The 14,591-nt window shown below is 38.1% G+C and overlaps 1 protein-coding gene and 1 long non-coding RNA gene across 3 annotated transcripts in view; one reads left to right on the top strand and one right to left on the bottom strand.

The window, feature by feature from the left end:
- Nucleotides 1–12,223, top strand: part of LOC142495100 (uncharacterized) — a 168,149-nt gene extending 155,926 nt beyond the window's left edge. The window contains exons 1-3 of one of the 2 annotated variants that reach the window (XR_012801660.1): nt 3,976–4,143; nt 9,587–9,710; nt 10,318–12,223. This is a non-coding gene — a long non-coding RNA (uncharacterized LOC142495100). Of the gene's footprint in view, nt 1–3,975; nt 4,144–9,586; nt 9,711–10,317 lie in introns of those variants that run through there. The other variant, XR_012801659.1, reaches the window with a different exon arrangement.
- ADAMTS20 (ADAM metallopeptidase with thrombospondin type 1 motif 20) overlaps nt 1–14,591 on the bottom strand; it is a 293,501-nt gene that overhangs the window by 21,147 nt on the left and 257,763 nt on the right. The window contains exons 29-31 of the mRNA XM_075600093.1: nt 2,298–2,465; nt 1,471–1,644; nt 54–224 (exon numbers count right to left, since the gene is read on the bottom strand). Coding sequence (XP_075456208.1) covers nt 54–224; nt 1,471–1,644; nt 2,298–2,465 — 513 coding nt within the window. The remainder of the gene's footprint in view (nt 1–53; nt 225–1,470; nt 1,645–2,297; nt 2,466–14,591) is intronic.

A 14,591-nucleotide genomic window follows, 5' to 3' on the forward strand; every position in this document is an offset into this window, starting at 1 on the left:
CATAGTTCTCACAAATCACAAACTTGTTTCATCATCAAAACAATATACTGTACCTGTGACATATCTTCTGTGACTACAGTGTACTTGCAGAGAACATTCTTGCATTTCCTAGCAGAAGGTGGCTTGGTAGTAGGGTCACAGTAAGTTTCATTCACAGGTCTTCTACTAATATCCACACACTTTATCTTCCTCCGGGATTCCCCTTGCTTACATTCTGTAGAACACTAATAAATACAATTGTACAGTATGACAAACACATTGGTTCACTTTGATCTAAAAAAAATCACTTGTTTTGAATTAGTTGGCAGAATCAATTATTTTCAATACTCTATGGGTTTGTCCTGCTTATACTGCTTACCAAAGTATGACAGCTTTTCCAGTACACATTTTTCTTCTATATTTACATAACTGATTAAAAACGAATATGGAAAAGCAAATGCAAACGTGTAGATAGTTTTCTTTTAATAAATGGATATTTGTGATAGAATATAGCCTGGAACAGAAAATGAGAACTCCACTCCTATAACATTAATCGGACAACTGTGTATATATCAGCCAATATATCAGAATTTATCAGCCAATAAGAATGTTTATTATGAATACTGACTGGTGGAAACTCCCTTGCTCCAAACTGATCAGATGCTAGGCAATGGAAGACTAATAATATAGATTACCATCTGACAATCCCCTATAAAGAATCACCTTTACAATATTGGTTTAAGAAACTCATATAACTATATCTGCAATAGTCAGTATTTGCACAGGCGGTCAATGTTGAGACAACCAACTGCTGCACTTCCCACATAGGAGGAGTTTTCTTTCAAAATAAATGTTAAATATAACTAAAATAAAACAGAATCCCAGGAACTACTGTAAATCAAGCAATTTTATAAAGTAAGCCTCTTAATATAAGCATGAGGCGACCGGACTGTTAGACCACGATGCCTTCTACCAATTTTGTGGGTTTCTTGGTCTGTGGAACTTTGTGTGTGACAGCTACGTATTGCTGGGTAAAATAGTAACCAGTGGTGATTGGTCAGCAGTGGTAGGCATTGCCTACAATAGGAGTGGAAGGGAGGACTTTTTTAAAGGGGGTTTAAGCAATCATTCAGAGATCGTTGGGAATATGGTTCTTATTGTCATCACACTTCAGTTATGAATGGTACAATATTAATATTCTTATGCTGAAGTCCATTAAATACATTTGGAACTGTGGTCATACCACCATGTTTAATATAGTGTCCCATTGTCTTTATACTGTATATGCTTTTGTTGTTTACTATTAAAGAAAAATAGGGATGGGTTTAGGTAGCATGCACAAGTCGTGTAGTAAAACTCTAGCAGGGGCCAATGACATTGCAATCATCAATGTGAATTATAATTTTTTTTTAGATTACGATTGAAAACAAGTAATTAAATAATACAAACATTTTACATTTCCTTTCAATTCACAGAAAAGTCCATACTTACACTTGGCCATTCATCTGCAATCCAATAGTACTGAACACATTCTGGTAACCAACAGTATTTTTGACTGTCTGGACGAGTACTATGATTGCAAAATGCTTCATGAACTCGGCCTTGGCCTTTCATCCTACAATACACCTCTCTGTGATGGATTCCCACTCCACACGTCACTGAACACTAAAGAAAAAAAATTAGAGACATGATAACAACAGAAGCACAAACAATATGACTGGCAAACAAGCATAATCATTTTTTAAATACATTTTTTACCCCCAAAAGAACTACAAATATGGATGAAGGTTAACTAATAGAAAGTTGTGTCGCCATCTATGTGGACATTCAACTGCAGGTTGTGGGTCATTTAAAAACACATGAAAAAAAAGATAGGAAAAAAAATAATAATAGAGTGTTCATCTGCTCTAAAGGGCAACACACGGAGCTCACTTTCAAGAGAGGTTGTTTTCAGGAAGAACAGCACCTTTAAGAAGAATGTGCTGTGCCATTGAATCAGTTTTGCAATAAACATTTGTTTTCTGTTCCTGTCCCTGTCTTGTGTTATTATTAACTAGATGTGAACCTATAACTAGTGATGATTGCTGTCCATATGTACTAAATATTTCTGTAGTCTTATTAACAGTACGATATCTGGAGATGAAAGCTAAATATTTGACCACTTATTTGCCAGCAAAGTGATAGCCAACAATATATTGCAGTTCATTGCCTTTTTGACCACTTACGTAGAAAAGCAAGAAGATTGTGGTATGTGCACACTACATACTGGGGTCAAACAGCCGTGGCAAATTGTCCTATTTGTACATACTGTACTGTACCTCCTTCCACTTTCCGGCCTTCCACGAAGGACATCTGGGAGCCCTACAAATCTTCTGCACCCGAGGTGTCTGTAAATGTTTGCAGTTTTCCTCATCCATCTTCGTGTGGCTTTTGCTGACACAGCGCACATCCCGATGTTTTACTCCTTTCCCACAAGTGACAGAACACTAAAAAAAAAAATAAGAAATAGGGGGCCATATGTTTACTATATAAAAAAAAGCTACTCTATATGACACCTTCCATTCTGGAAGACATCTTACAGCCCCATTCAAGGGAATTGGCCATTAAGGGCCATATTTACTCAACTGTGTTGGAAGGTATCTGATGGAATAGCACTGCTTAGTAATATGGGCCACAATTTTTGTTTCCATGTTTAGCTAGATTTATACTTTGAAGTCAATATTTCATATGCATATACATGCAAACTTGGATAACCTTTATGTGTACTTATATTTCCCAAACTCCGTATTACTTGTTTCACTATCAAATAATGCATGTAATCACCATATTCATGTGTGATATATAACCAGAAACTTATGGACTTATTCTATATCCATGGAAGAGGTCGATCGGGCCACTACCAGACAAAATTCCCCATTGATGTTAATTAGAAACTTCGGGTGAAAACAGTCGTAATGTCCATTTTGGTGAATATAGAATAAGCCCATAAGAAAGAAGCACATAATAGTAGTTCAAATGTCCCTTCTCACTCCTTCTCCCATGTACTTGATTATTTATATGATCAGTCTTTGCCTTCTCGTCTACACCTAAATCTCAAAACTATTTTCGTCCGCACTAACAATTCATTTAACCACTTTAACACTATTCTTTATGACACTCACCAGGACTATGCAGGAACAGAAATGGGGTCTGAAAGCATTCACAGTTACGGTCATTTTAGTTAAATACAACCCAAAACATATTACACTGATAGTGTACATATTTTGCCCCACTATATACACACACACGCACACATTCTTTTTGTATTATTCTATTATTAATAACTCCAAAATACTTAATTCAGCTATACTGCAGATTTACCCCATAAGTACTTATCAGAATTTTCCAAATCCTTGAATATTACATAAGAAGAAGAAATCAGTAAGGAAGAGGTCCTATAAATAGCAAACATATGCGCATGTGGTCACGTCCAGCTTTCAAGATGCCTTCATGTGAAAGTAAATACTGAGATAATACATTTTTTCGTAATTGATTCAATCAGTTCAACAAAATGTTTAAATAAGAAGTCAAATAATATGCTATATTATACATCCACTGTTTCATATTTTTTCAACCCCTTCACTCACTCAGTATGACTCAAAAACCATCACAAACACTGTAATTACTGTACATAGGTTTTGGATCACAAAGGGATGTCTTAGACATCAAAGCACTGCACTGAAGATACAGTACACACATAGATCAAACGTGAAACCCTAAACAGACCCTTAGAAATGATCATACTGTCTAAAAGCTTTTATAGTATTAAATAACATGTAATAATAATTGTGTTCAGGGAAAGTAATGGACTTCATATCTTTAGAAATCATTGCTCCTTTACTGACTTTACCATTAAAGAGACATACTCCAGAGCTACAACGTACTCTCCCTATATGATGTACTGGTATTAGAAAGATACCACATGCACATAGCAGGGGGCCCCTCCTCCTTCCGTGACTTTCATCTGCCATCAAGTTGCAATGCCAAGAGAAGGCTAACACACACCTCCCTGCTGTACTGATCTCACTGCTGAAGAGGCAGGATCCCCATGCACAATCCTCTGAGAACATTGCTAAAGTAGTACCAAGAATCTACAACAGCATGCTACACAAGAAAGCACGTAGGGTAAGTTTAACACTAAACATTTTGGGCCATTACAGAACAGAAACAATGGGGACCCATGCAAGCACAGCAGTTGGACTTTTCACCTGGTTAATTATGTAGAACTTGCAATCAAACATTTTTTAAATATATTTAAAATAGTACATTTTATTTTAGATCAGATATACAAACCTCAGAAAGCAACGTCTTATGTTTTATTAGCTTTGAACTTTTGTTGTTACTCTTTCGATGTGCTAGTTGTAATATAGCACATTTTGAGCAGTATATTGTATTAAAGGATACTTTTCTTATCAAGAATGCTAAACTTGTTAATGTACTTTGACCAACACTTTGCGTATCCCTCTTTGGTATGAGAATATGTTTTGATTTTGTCTGTTTAAAATGTTGCTAGTCGATCAAATCAAGAGGGACTATTACTAACAGTACAAATGTAACAAAGTCACACTTTATTTCATAGTATTACCACAATTGGTAAACTTACATTTGTCAACAACTAGTCCAAATAGATTCACTATACAAGCAACGACAGGCTTATGAAGTACATCAAGGTTTATGTTTTCCTCTCCATGATTTCTAGTACCCAGTTCTGCAGCACTGGGGTACTGCGCGTTCTATGTGGTTAGCTGTGTCAATTTGGCTGGTATGAGCAACAATATTGCACTTCATGCCATGCTCATAAATGATGACGCCAGCATACTCTTACAACTATTGAGTTGTTTATGTACCATATCTTGTCACCCTGGTTATTAGAATTGTCCTTGCGGTGACCCACTCCCTTTTTAACATTTCAGTCCCTGTTTTTTGACAAAGGCCAGTGGGCTGAAACGCGTCAGAGGATCCATCAGTACACTGTGTGAATAAAGATTATGTAGTCACTACACCAGCCTTCCTTGTTTCCTGCTTGCGGCTGTGGTTCGCTTTTGCCTCCTATCGGAGGAGTTCCTGTGTTTCTGCAGCACTGGGGTACTGCGCGTTCAATGTGGTTAGCTGTGTCAATTTGGCTGGTATTAGCAACAATATTGCACTTCATGCCATGCTCATAAATGATGACGCCAGCATACTCTTACAACTATTGAGTTGTTTATGTACCATATCTTGTCTCCCTGGTTATTAGAATTGACCTTGTGGTGACCCCCTCCCTTTTTAACATTTCAGTCCCTGTTTTTATTCAATATCATTAAAATGTATCATTTATATCCTATCTGGTATACCCATGTGCTTAGTATATGGATGCTTTTTTGTTGTACTATATATATATATATATATATATATATATATATATATATATATATATATATATACACACACCTAATTTTTTTTACAATACTATATATTTTTATTTTTTAATTACCTGTGCAGATATCTGACAGAGTATGTACATGTATATGCATGCGGGTGTGTGTGTATACACACATATGTATTATATATACTGTATATATATATATATATATCCAAACTTTGGATTTTTTTGCCTGTGTACATTGTCGTATTACAAGATTTTTGCATATACCTTGAGTGCTGTTTTTCTATTTCCCTTTGAATATAATAGAACATTGGTTCTATATAATATATATATATATATATATATATATATATATATATTAAATAAAAGATCACTTGTGAGCACAATCACATGTCTTAGACAGGTCTGCAACCCTGCCTTTCACCATTATCACATAGCATACAATCTGTAGAGTAGGCTGTGGGAAAGTGTCTGGAACATGAGTTAACATTTCCTTGACATTTCTAAATAATTTGTGAAAAGCCTTTCAAAAAATAAAATTAAATATCAGGCATACCAAACTTGACATGCTGTGTGTAACAGCTGTTTTCTGCTTTACATGTTATGGCTTTATTATCTACTAAGAATGCAATACATCAACTCCTTTTTAAAAGTTAAATATCCTAGGAACATTTTCTTTATCAAAACTGAGAATTACTTTTTAGGGTAGAACTCCCAGACCTCGGTGTTAAACTGGGACAGAAAAAATAGCAACTGTGAGCTTGTGCTAAAAAAATATAGGCTTATGCTTGGTAAGCCTTTGCATTGCAATGTGGCAAAACAAGGAAGAGCCTGGAAGTTGTGTCTATTTAGCCAATATTTTTAAGCATTTATAAGAGCACCTAAAGACAAACAAAGTAATGCACTAAAAGAGTATATTTACGAGAGAGAGAGAGAGAGAGAGAGAGAGAGAGAGAGAGAGAGAGAGAGAGAGAGAGAGAGATGCTAAAAGGTGTCATTTAAATATACTTTGCACACTCAATTAGCATATATACCAAGTTAATATCTGTGGCTGTGAAGTAACGTCAAATTGTCAGCGAACCTGAATGTCAGCGAAATGTTTGCCCATCTCTAGTTAACTACAATGTTAGAACTTGCAGTACAATCGATAACCACAGAATGTTACGTTCCTCTCATTTTCCAGTTCTTGTAGCCATATTGGTCTTTGCCTTTCATTTTTAGTTACATATTTTACCCTGCCCTTTTCCGACAGTGAACAGGTTAAATTTTAAGTTAACTTATTTGTATAAATTGATGAGTTAGAAGGCTCTTCGTGTCTAAAAACCATAACTAATTATAAATGACACAAAACTGCAGCTCTGACATAAGTAAGATTACACTTCTAATGTATTCCAGATGGCAGTATAATACTTTATAAATACTAGAAAGTCACAGCGCCAAGCTGGAAACAATTAATACTGTTCAAGGCTCTGTTTCCATGGGAACAACCTTTATCTGTCTAATAATTATTTTTTCTGGCCCAGCTATAAAAATCATCTGAGGATACAACTGGCGTAATTCGCAATCCAGTCTGCTGAATCTAAATCACAAAACCATCTCTTGAAAGAATTTGCTTAATAAGTTCCATTTAAAACCATTCCAGTTGGTATATTGTCTCAATGGTCTTGTTTGTTGGTTTCATATAAGTATTTATGCTTCCATTTACTTTGGTAGAAATTTTTTTTTTGTTGCTCGGTACAGCATACAACCCATCTTATGAGATTTCTGCTTGTCGTGTCTCTTTCTCACTGCATGAAAAACAGCGGGTGAAGAAGAAAGAGGGAAGTGGACAGAATTGTGCTGGTCAGTGAGATGTAGTGCAAAAAGTTTCAATCCACCAGACCCTCGTGCTTCCAGTATTGTAAATGACATTAAAACCAAATCAATGATTTCTAGGGGTCTCCTGAGTCGTGCAAATCATATAGCCTGACTTTCAGCGTAGCATTACATCTTCTCAACAAACGTTGGGTTGCAAGTTTAATTTACGTTGTGAACAAAAATAACCTATTCATTACTGCATTTACGGTATTTAGGCAACAGTATAAACTGTCTCTGTTACTATTATTAGTTCGATTGTTATTATCACTGTCTACTACTGGGCCACTTAGCGAAACAGATCTGAAATCAAGAAATTGCTGCTTAACTTGTCCAGCTTTGACTTTTTGAATAAATTCCCTGTTGCCCACAAAATACAATCTTTTTCATATACTGCAGGACTTTTTTTTTTGTCTACTACATATTTTGATTAAGGAGATCACCTAGAAGTTTTTTGATTGTATCACAAATTGAGACTTATTTTGGGGGGGATAAACCACTTTGAAGTAGTTAGCTTCCAGGGATAAAAGAATATGGACAATGACTACTTCTGGGATGACTTGGCTATTTGCAATTGGTTCTAAAACATCTGGATCACAAGTAGTGCTGCTGCCATGTCTGAAATACTTGAAAGAAATTACAGGTCTGTTTAATATTAAAGTAGAAATCCCGCCCATTTCAAGTACTGCTTTATTTTTTTACAGTATTTAAACCAGTGTGGCCCTTCAGAGCTGAAGCTTGCAATTTTTAGCTCTGCGGACACCCGTTCCAAATATATTGACCCGTTTTGCTGCTATCCTGGACATTTAAAGAAGCTATCTGTAGTAATCCAAAAGTAAGTCGCAACATCACCCCCTGATGATGTTGCGTCTTACTATTGGCCCAAAGGTCTAGTAAGATTTGGCAGCCATTTTGATTTCCCTAAAAGGACTGAAACACTGGAAACAAAACTGATAAAGTACCCCGGAGCTAAAAATTGCATGGTTAAGCTGTGGAAGATCCCACAGTTTAAATACTCTAAAAAAAATTTTTTATATATATTTAAAAAAAATAAGTATTTCTTTAAAATTTTTAAAATGTAAGTCTAACTTTTGATGAAAAATACTACACTATGGCCCAGATGTACTAAGCTATATTAAGTCAGGGCACATAACATTAAGTTACCTCACATAGTACCGTACATTATTTTCTGTGAGTTGAACGCAAATCCACAAAGCTATCCACTAATATGTAATAACAAGAGAGGAGAGAGAGATTGTGAAAGCCTAAACACGTGGAGAGACACCTGGTACCTGGGAATTATGCTAATTGGATATGCAAATGACTCAGATAAGCGTATTTTTGCTACATGTGTCTCTTAACATGTTTGAGAGGATATATATATATCAATTAGGATTTTAAGATTCTCCCTCTCCCATCTCTATCGCTCGGATTATACCTATATAACTATATGGACCATTATGTTATAATTTTTATTTCATCGTATATTGAAGTATGTTTCTGTACGATAAGCTTGAAAAAATGTACTCCGTGTGAAGAGAGCACTGTAGTGCATTTCTTGTAAAATAGTTCATTAAAGTAATCACAGTATGTAAACACCAATTGCACAGGAGCACCTAGTTTCACTTTACTGATGTATGAGGTTTCCAGATTTTCCTTCCTTGGTTAAAGAAAAAAAACCTGTATTCACGGAAAGCGGAAAAGCCTTTTGGTCAATAGGTTTATACCCCACTATGAACATACTGCAAATACATTAACTGTCTGCTCTGTCTGTCAATATCTAATGAGAACTCTAGGCTTTCAAAATGTCATATTTAACCAATATAACAAAAAGTCGTAATAATCTACTTATAAAAATATCTTGGCTGTAAACAGGTTTGTTACAGAAATCCCGTTGAAAGTAATGCAGATTTTTTTTTTTATCAACACTGTGCATTTTTTTCCCCACCAATTACACTGATAAATTAACACTTTTGTGTGAATTCAAATGTATGGTATGAATCCCAAGAGAGGGCTGTTTAGTGGGAATACAAGACCTGCTTAATGCAAACATGCAAGCTAAAGGATTTAAAATAAAATGCAAAAGAAATCAGAATAATACTGCACAAAATGAGTTTTGTCTATTCCTTTGGAGCCTGGGTTATTCGGAGTGATTTTTTTGTATAATTTTGAAATTAATTGGAGGGGAGCCTTAAATTGTTAAAAAGTGTTTATTAAAAAAAAAAAAAAAAACTATGACTTACATATTTCACATTTAAACCTGTATCACTCCTTACAGTCTAATTTGAGTTAAAAATAGTTCTGCCGTTTCTAACCTATGGCATTTTTATGATATCTCTACTTCCTCAGATGCATATGATCGGAAAACTGGGAATAGCAGTAACGACGTTATTCCATGACGTTCTGTGGAAGCAGTGAGGAGATTACTGCCAACTGAGGTTCAAGTCAGATATATTGCAACAGCATTTTATAAGTATATATTTCTTCAAATGTTCACTTATGATCAATTCAAAATGAATTAGGCACCTAAAAGCAGCCATCCTGCTTAACCCTGCCTTTTTTGATTTTTACAGCATGTGAACCAGGGATTCCTCCAGAGCCGAACTACGTTACATTCAGTACTGTATTTCTGAGATATTTACTGGTAAAGTTACATGTGTTGATCCGTGGTTTTCTAAGGGTATTTAAATAACCATCCATTAGAAAGCTGCAACCGATGATATTGCTGCTTCCTTCTGGCCCCCGGGGCCTGTGAAATTTGGAAGCCATTTTGTTACATCTCGAAAACGTTTTATAATGGCTAACTTCACTAGTAAGTTTCTCAGGAACTGCTAAGATTTTGACCAGAGCTGAAAACACAATAATGCAGTTCATCTCCGGAAGACCCCCTGGTTTCCACGATTTAAATGATTGTAAAAAGAAAACTGATGAAAATGTTTGGAATTTAAAGTCATATTTTTATAGAAGAGCACAAACGTTTCCATAAACATGGCCTAGTGTATTTTTCTTTATGATAAAATAGCAAAAAGCTAATTATTGTGGCTCAATCCCATATCTTTAACCTTATTTATTTTTCACAGAACTCAAAAAACATACTACAGAATAGAAGAGCAAGGGCCATCAAAAAGAAAAGATTTTTTCATACCACTGTCTTAGAACATCTGGATGATTTTTTCCACCACACTGAACTAGGGTTGTCCAATAATACCTCAATAAATATACCTACATTTTGTTGTCCTTTTTTTTTGGTGTGAAAATGTATACTATAAATCTCTAATAATGGTACTAAACTGAAAACTACAGATACATGTCACTTTTACAAACACTGTTACTGAATTGAGTAACACTGAGTAAGATTACCTTTGTTCTAGTCTTTTGAGTATCATAATAGCTGTTACAACACAATATTAGCCACTCAATAGATGGCTGATATTGTGATGTGATAACTACACTGTTTTTTGTGCAGCGGTTTCCAAACCTCAGGGGCCTGAGCTAAACCAGGTTTTTAAGGAAACCATCCAACATTCTATTCTTATGCAAATGAGGTGCATGTGCACTTAATGCAAGTTCATTGGTGATTCCTAAAACCTGGAATGGTCAGTGGTCCCTGAAGGGAGGTTTGCAAAGAACTGGTTTAGTAAATGAAAATGCGAATCAAGGTAAATGGGATACTGGCTGTGTACAGTCAAAGAAGCAAATCAGCCAATGGCTGTTGAGTAAATAACACAACTATTAAAACAAGTATGAAAAAAAATGATTACTGAGTGTGCTGCACTTGCCCTGTGAATTGAAACATGTCTTAAGAGATGAACATTAATTAAAAAAACAGATGCGCTTTAATCTTGATAAACATTTGGTAGATTTTGTATTCTTTAAAGGGTCAATTCCACATAGTCAACCAGTTGAACTTCTTACGGGCATATGAATGGGGAAGTGTTTGTCAATCAAGTGTTTTCTGTACTCTTATCCCGCCCTGTCCCTATGAGGCTGGGGCCATGGTACCGCAGACCGTGTGGAGGCGTCCACATGCTGAGCGAACAGACTGCCTTAAGGCAGTGTTCGCGTCCATGTGGCAGTCGGGCGCGCGTGCGGAAGCGGGAGGGGGCGCGCGTTGTGCCAGAAATCAGTTCAAACTGATTTCTTGGCGCGACAGGCCGGTCACGTGAGCGGTTCGTCCAATGAGGGTGAACCAGCTCCGTGACGCTCCTAGGCATGCCCCCCACGGCCCGTCCACCATGGCCAGGGAAAGCACCTGCTTACCTCACCGCCTACGCACGGGCGAAGGCACCATGGCTCCAGCCTGAGAGAACCTACAGTATAAAGTTAAGTGGTGGGTGGGACTCTGTGACATCAGAAGAAAGGGAGTAACCAGATTAAATCAAACACCTACAAAGGCTAACTTTAAGAAAATAATGTAAAACACTTATAGGTATTAGATTTGGGTAAGAAAGATATTAATTACCCAGATGAGACCCCTTAAACGTGTTACTGGAATTAGTTTACTTTAAAGGAGCAATCCAAGCCGTTCTTTTTTTTAATTTACATTTTTTTTCTTTTAAATACATAATTAAAGCAGGGTAGTCTCTGGAGGTGAACCCTGTTAATTTCAGCTCTGGGGAACTCCTGCTTCCAGAGATACTTACCTCCGAAGGGTGTGCCAGTATCTCTCTGCTGTTTTCTGCAGCGTAAAACGTCCATGTCACATTGGCCAATAGGAAGTCGCACCGGGTGACATCACAGTTTCTTATTGGCCTGCAGGCCACAGGAGCATTGAAAAGCAACCATAATGTGAATCCTGGAGCGGCTATGGCCACCTACTATGGTGTAAGTATCTCCAGAAGCAGGGGGCCCCCGGAGCTTACATTATCATGGGTCAGCTCCTGAGACCCCCTGCTTCAATTCTGTAAATATATAAAAAAGGAAAACGGAAGGCACTCCTATCCCTCCTGCATTGGCAGGGATACCATTGGCATCTTAAGAGTGATGCATTTAAAGTGATCATTTTAAGTGACAATATATATTGTAGTTAGACTATAGTTTGACTAGAGGTGACTGGTGTGACAGAGTCACTAACTCAGTAGGCTGGAATAGTGAATGGAGAGACGCTGCAGCCAGTTCACAGAGTGTTAATCTCCTCAGACAGAAAGAAGCACACCTGCAGCCTAATTAAACAGGGGCTGAACTATCAATGAAACAAGTGCTTTAAAAAGCAGGAAGTTGCTCACACAAGGTGAGCTTGTTTTTCCACAGGAAGGTGGAGAGAACTCTCCCAGGTGGGAAGCCGTCGCTGTTGCTCTGGTCCCCAGTCCTGCGAGGAGCTAGGCTGCTGGGACCAGCTGGGACCCCAACCCAGGATAAAGATACAGATTGCTGCGAGGCTGGACATAGCCTGCTCCCCGGAACCGTGTTCCTGTTTGCTGCTGGAGCTGCTATAAGATAAGACTTTATTCTTATACGTATCGGTTAACCTTTGTGTAGCATGTTTTGGGCATGACCAGATTAGCTGGCTGTCCTGTTAGTAAGGGCTCAAGAAGTGAGTTAGTGTCCCTAACGGGACTAGGATTTAATTTTCAAGAAAGTAGTTTCTTAAAGGGACAGTGCACCCGTACTTATTTTGGTTGTGGCTAATAAACCACTAGTGTTTAAAGTTTCCCATCGTGTCTAGCGTCTTACTGACCCCGCCGCGAGGCCATCCTGCCACAGGTGGTGTCAGAAGTGGGATGCTACGCCTCTGGGGGTCAGTAGATGAAGATGTGTTGAGACACTGAACTCAAGCGGAAAAAAAATAATGATTTTTGCTGAAGCATGGAAGTTACAGCCAGCAAGCGCTGAGTGTAAATTTTGCCCCGTCGGGTATGAAAGGATTGCTGTGTAAAGCTAATGCCTTTTGCTGAAGTGAGTGAATTTGCAGCTAGCAAGTGCTGTGAGGTAAAGTTTGCCCTGTCTGGTAAAAAAAGAAAGTGAAAATGGATTTTTGCATAGAAGTTGCCCTAAAAAGAACCCAGAAGGTTCAAATATTGTAAAGCCAGAACAACTTACATGTGTTGTGCAAAGTCTGCCTCGTCGGGTGTGGAAAAAAAAAAAAAAAAAAAAAAAACGGAGTTTTAAAATGGCCGCCGTCATGTGTCAGTTTTGCAATGTACATAACCATACAAAACAGTGTCCCTTCAGGCCATATGATGATTATAATGATGACGCATATGTGGCCCCGAGAAGAGAGACATACCCGCAGATGAAAGCTGCAAAAGTGTCCAGTGTGTGTGTGCCCAGTACCACTGATGTCTCTGGAACGAATAAAACAAAGAGAAAGAAGAAAAATAAAAATATTTTTCAAGTCACAGAAGAAGTGACCAAACCACTTGAGCCTGCGATATCAGGACAACAGGTGTCAGCAAGCCACCGAGATGCGCTGTAGACCGGAGTGATGGGCAGAATTGTCACAGGAACGGTGGCAAAGGAAAAGGAGAAGCAAAGGGAAGCTGAATCCTTGAGCCAGGAAAAAGAGGCCTTAATTTCTGCACTCCAAACTGCCCACCGTGATTATGATGCCTTGCAGGAACAATTGAATAGGGAGCGAGAAGCGACCGCCGAGGTAAAGAGGTGTATACTCCCAGCTATACTTGAGTATGAGGAGTTAAAGAAAACAGAGCATCTCTTACGGAGTGAGTTGGAGGAGCTGAAGACAAGTTTGAATAAGGCCAACACCGCAATTGCTAACATGGAATCAGAGAGAACAAGTCCTGACTGGAGATTATGCTATCAGATGTCCCAGAGAGATGTGCAAAACTTCATCAAAGACTTAGAAGTTTCTCACCAAGAAGCTAGCACGCTCAAAACAGAGCTGGAACTCTCACGCCAGGAGGGCCACAGTCTAAACACAGAGCTAGGTATGTTGAAGGAAACCCATGAGAATGCCCTGAGGGATTTAGAGACTGTAAAGAAGGAGAATGTAAGTCTGATGCAGAAAAATTCAGACTTGACTGATCAAATCAGTAAAGGTGATAAGAAGCTCCACCAAGCAGGAAAAGTGGAGAAGCAATTGATCCAGGAAAAGCTAGAGGTGCAGGAAGCACTGCAGAATGCAGAGAGGATGCAACGTGTCTCCCTGCAGCAGCACACACAGGCAACGCACTTATGGCAGAGCCAGCTGCAAGAGCTACATGCAAGTCTGCAAGCAGCCAAGGAGAAGCAGCGAGTGCTACAGGAACGGCTGAGTACCCAGTATATCCCCACAGAACAGCATGAGGAACTGAGGGCCACGCTGTACGCCACAAGAACATCGCTAGGGGCAGAGCTGGGTACTTTGAAGAAAGCCAATGAAACGGTCCTAAGGGATATAGAGACTGTGAAAATG

This window comes from Ascaphus truei, chromosome 5 (assembly GCF_040206685.1).
Source record: "Ascaphus truei isolate aAscTru1 chromosome 5, aAscTru1.hap1, whole genome shotgun sequence".
NCBI lineage: Eukaryota > Metazoa > Chordata > Amphibia > Anura > Ascaphidae > Ascaphus > Ascaphus truei.